Source organism: Sinocyclocheilus grahami, unplaced genomic scaffold, assembly GCF_001515645.1.
Source record: "Sinocyclocheilus grahami isolate Dianchi unplaced genomic scaffold, SAMN03320097.WGS_v1.1 scaffold249.1, whole genome shotgun sequence".
Classification (NCBI taxonomy): Eukaryota; Metazoa; Chordata; class Actinopteri; order Cypriniformes; family Cyprinidae; genus Sinocyclocheilus; species Sinocyclocheilus grahami.
The window spans coordinates 1203126-1207484 of record NW_015505428.1 but is presented as its reverse complement, the minus strand read 5'-3'; the positions used below and the strand labels follow the sequence as shown (position 1 = coordinate 1207484).

General features: G+C 41.5%; 1 protein-coding gene across 1 annotated transcript in view; it reads left to right on the top strand.

Moving 5' to 3' along the window:
• Positions 1-4359, top strand: part of LOC107598295 (protein FAM160A1-like) — an 11916-nt gene that overhangs the window by 4149 nt on the left and 3408 nt on the right. Inside the window, exons 3-8 of the mRNA XM_016289590.1 lie at positions 291-404; positions 828-914; positions 1000-1167; positions 1724-1803; positions 1957-2156; positions 2898-3845. Of these exons, the coding sequence (XP_016145076.1) occupies positions 291-404; positions 828-914; positions 1000-1167; positions 1724-1803; positions 1957-2156; positions 2898-3845 (1597 nt within the window). The remainder of the gene's footprint in view (positions 1-290; positions 405-827; positions 915-999; positions 1168-1723; positions 1804-1956; positions 2157-2897; positions 3846-4359) is intronic.

Here is a 4359-nt window from a genome sequence, read left to right as displayed (position 1 = left end):
AAAAAAAAAAAATCCCACACTCTACTGGTTAGGCTTTATTTGCACTTCTCATAAGTGTGTCATCTTCTACTGGATTGCACAGCACCACTCTGGTCAAGCCACGTTATTGCAGGCGCTTACATGAGGTCATATGAGATCAAACGACTATTCAACAACAAAAATATTTATCAACAATTTTTTATGGTCGATGTTGTTGATAATGTCAACTAACCGTTTCAGCCCTAGTTGCAGATGAATGAAATGGAGTAACAGTTGTATTTATTTATTTATAATTTTTTTTTTTGATGAAGGTTTTGGCTACAGGTCTGAGTGGGCTTTACTCATCTTTGCCCACCAAGTTGGATGTACCCAGTGAGGAGTGGCACTGTCTGCACCGTGAGGACTGGCAGCAGCTGCCCGCTCTTGTGCAGTAAGAATTGAGGAACCTCAAGACGTTACGACAGTATGTCCACACAGCTTGTGCTACTTCATTTCTACTGCGCTCTGCAATCCTGCTCCTGGAGGGCCACTTTCTTAGAGTATAGCTTCTGCACACCTGCCAGGAAGTGATCCTAAAGACCTTAATTGGCTCAAGTGTGTTTAATAGGGACTATAGCTAAATTCTGCTGGACAGTGGGCCTCCAGATAGAGTATTGGATCAATTTACACATAAAAACTTCCTCTTCATATTTTGCAAACATTCTTCTGGAATGTCAGGAGACAAAGGTTGAGCTATAAATAAACGTTATTGCAGTACCCTTATCTTGGTATGCCCAGTAGATAAAAGGAAGCAAAAATACATTTAGACAGTGTCAATTTATCTTATTTGAGCTTTGCTTTGTGTGTAGGTGGCCCATCCTTCCATTAAAGATCAGCTGGTTGGCTACATTCATAATGGTTTTCTGGTACCAGTTCTAGCACCAGCATTACACAAGGTTAGTGGGCCGTAAGCCATTTTATTCCTAGATCTGATACTTGATATCAGTAAGATTTGATTTTAAGCACCCTAATCTTCTGTAGCTGACACTTGAAGAGGTGATGACCACAACAGCATACCTGGACCTCTTCATACGCAGCGTATCTGAACCTGCATTGCTGCACACCTTACTAAGCTTCATCCTGCTCCATCGCCATGACAACGTACACATTTTGGACACGCTGGTCAGCCGCATCAATACTCCTTTTCAGGTAACCACAATTTCATCCTGACTGACAAAAAAAAAATGCATCCAATTGAATATCAAAAAGCAGTACTTACTTGAGAACAGGCCACTGAACTAGTGCTGGGTGATACATTGAGTATTAGATTTGGTTAGTGCGACCTCATAGATTCATTGTGCAGTGTAGTCAGCATCATTGATTATAATGGGAGTATTTGTAAGAGTGCAGAACTCGATCAGTGAGCTTGGGTGAAGGTGAAAGGGTAAAGACAGGCTCCAAAAGTATTAAGAAGTGGTTGATAGATTAGATAAAGGAATGAAGGTAGATTACAGGCTCTTTCTATTAAATTAGACTAATATTTGAACTCAAATATTAGTTTGCATGTGTATTCAAACAGAACACCCTACAGCACTGAGCCTTAAGAATCCTGTTAGGCATGACAGTTAACTTTGTTTTATGCAATATTAATATGAAACGGTTTAAATCGGTTAATTCCAGTTTTGTTGTTTAACACATGCAGTGTCTTCATTAAGCTGTTGGTTTTTGTAGTAGTGTGTTTTTATAGGCTGTGCTTTTGTTCCAGCTTGGCACAGTATCGCTGGCCCTGTTCCGCACTCTCATTGGCTTGCATTGTGAAGATGTCATGCTCCAGTTGGTTTTCAAGTGAGTATATTTCTGCAGACTCTTCACATTTATTTACTTGTTTGTTGTATGATGTGCATCATGTGTATTTTATATATTGTCTCATAGTCTCAGTGTTGGTATTCAGCTGTCTTTCTTGCGGCACTGTACGTGTGGGCCCTCCTTCCCCGACAGGTACCTGATCCCATGTAACCACATGATGTTGAGTCAGCGTAGAGTCCTGAGAGAGAGAGACTATTACTCTGTATCAGCCGCCAAGTTTCTAGCCCTTACACCCTCCTGCTGTTCTCCAGAGGTCATCCCCCCTCCACTCAGACAACTGGACTCCATTCTGTGGTCAAAAGGCACTGATGGCTCCCATATAGGAACTATGGGTATAATGTAGTTCCATTGCTTCCTGTGGAAGAGTTTGCTATTTCATGTAATTTGAAGTTGCATTGTGCATAATGTGTCATTGTAATAACAAAACATACATTTTGACCTATATCGAAAACTAATATCTCATAAGGACCTAGATCAGGGGTGTCCAGTTTTGTTCCTGGAGGGCCACTGTCCTGCAGAGCTTAGCAGTAACCACAATTAAACACAGTTAAACCAGCTAATCAAGGATGACTAGAAACGTCCAGGCAAGGGTTTTGGGCCAAGTTGGCACTAAACTCTCCATTGGCCCTCCAGGAGCAGAATTGCAAACACTTGACCAGGATTAATGCAGATTTTAATAGTAAGTGTTAAAGGTTTTTTTTGAAAGGATTTCTAGATTTTAATGTTTTTGGTTGTTGTTGGTCTCTGCAAAACCATGCCCTGAAGATTTGTTGACTAACATAAAATTTAATGAAAATTTGTTCAGATTAGTACACTCAAGTCTGCAGACTGAAATGTTATTCATGTCTCAATGACTTCCGTCTTCTGAATTAAATCTGCAACTTCAATAGTGCTGGCATCAACTTAATTTATTCATTCCAGACTATGTAATCCGCTTATGTCTGTGCTTATTATTAAAGTGTTTACAAGCTGATACAAATTCCAAGTAATACTTTTGTTAGGATCAGTATTTGTGAAAAAGAGGTCATGAAATGTAACAACTGTTTTAATATTGCTTGTACATTTTCCTCTAGAATCAAAAGAGGTCCTCTCAGAGGAGGACGACTGTGGTAACTCCTGTGTCATTGGCTCAGAGATCTGCCTGGATGTTAGTTACCTGCACTACTTGTACGATGCACAAAACAGCATCAGTCACTGTATGCGAGCATGCTGTGTGTGGTCGGCCCCTTACGATGGTGAGAACCCTCCTCCAGAAGAATACCAGCGCAGTACCTTGGAAGAAGCAGGTAGGACTCGGCCACCAATTACCAGCAAGAAAACCCCAAATCAGATGCATCACTCCGGTCCACCCCTCAAAGATCTCACTGCTACTCCTGGATTGCTGGAGCTGGAGTGGGATGATAGTTATGATGCATGTCCTACACAACTGCATTCAGAGGAAGATCAGGAGACGCGTCCCATCCCGGACGAGCCCCCGAAACACATTCAAGAACTGCGGAAAACTGCTATTATGATTGTGAAGGGCTCTTACATTGAAGAGACTGAGTTCCAGAATGATGTTATGGTTTATGACCTGGTAGCTCAGAAGGATGCTCATAACTCTGGTAACGGCTATCATGCCCCATCCAAACCTACTAAACCAGCAAAGCAGGAGGTGTTAGATGGACCAGTAACTGATCAAAAGACTACAAATTCAGAATCCTTGATGAGCAATGGCTTGAGCTCCCCATTAGATGAAATGAACAGTAAAAAGAGAGGGTCCCAATCAGACCACAAGTCACTGGAAGGGGAGGATCTCATGGCCCAGTATGAGGAACTCATAAGGACTCTGGGTGCACAGCATAGTAGTCCAGCAAAAGCAGACAGTGAACTCAAGAGTCCTACAGACCTCATGGATGATGAGGAAGATGAGATCGACTTTAATTCTTTCTCACCAGAAACACCAGAGACGGAAAAGTTGCCATCTCCTTTTGGGACCAAACCCCGCAGTGGGAGCAGGGGACATGCTGTGCCTTTTACAGGTCAGAAAACATATGCTGTTATTTTGCTAAATTATTTGAATTCTTTCACATTGTTCTTCATACACTCATTTATATAGTGCACTATTTCAAGGGACATTATCGAGTGGACTCATTCAGTACCATAATGAGTGTACATTAGTATATACTGCCTGCTCTAAATTTTACCACACATTTTGTAATTCGTCATATGACATTATTTGATTTCAGCAGTAATGACCTGTTTAACTCAAAAAGTAGCATCTAGACACCATAAACATAATTTTACATGTACATACATGAAATTGTGCACTGAATTGAGTTATGTAGCACCATTGCTGCCAGGTCTGCGTAACAACACCAGCCTAAAGCCCCGTTCACACCAAGAACGACAACGACAAAGATAACGATATTAGTGTCCACACCAGCGAACGATGTCGTCTTAAGCGCACGCACGTCTGCTGCTTTAATTTCTTGAGCTCGTTCCAGCAGTATGGATTCTGATTGGCTGTCAATTTTTTATCGTTCATCAGCTGGA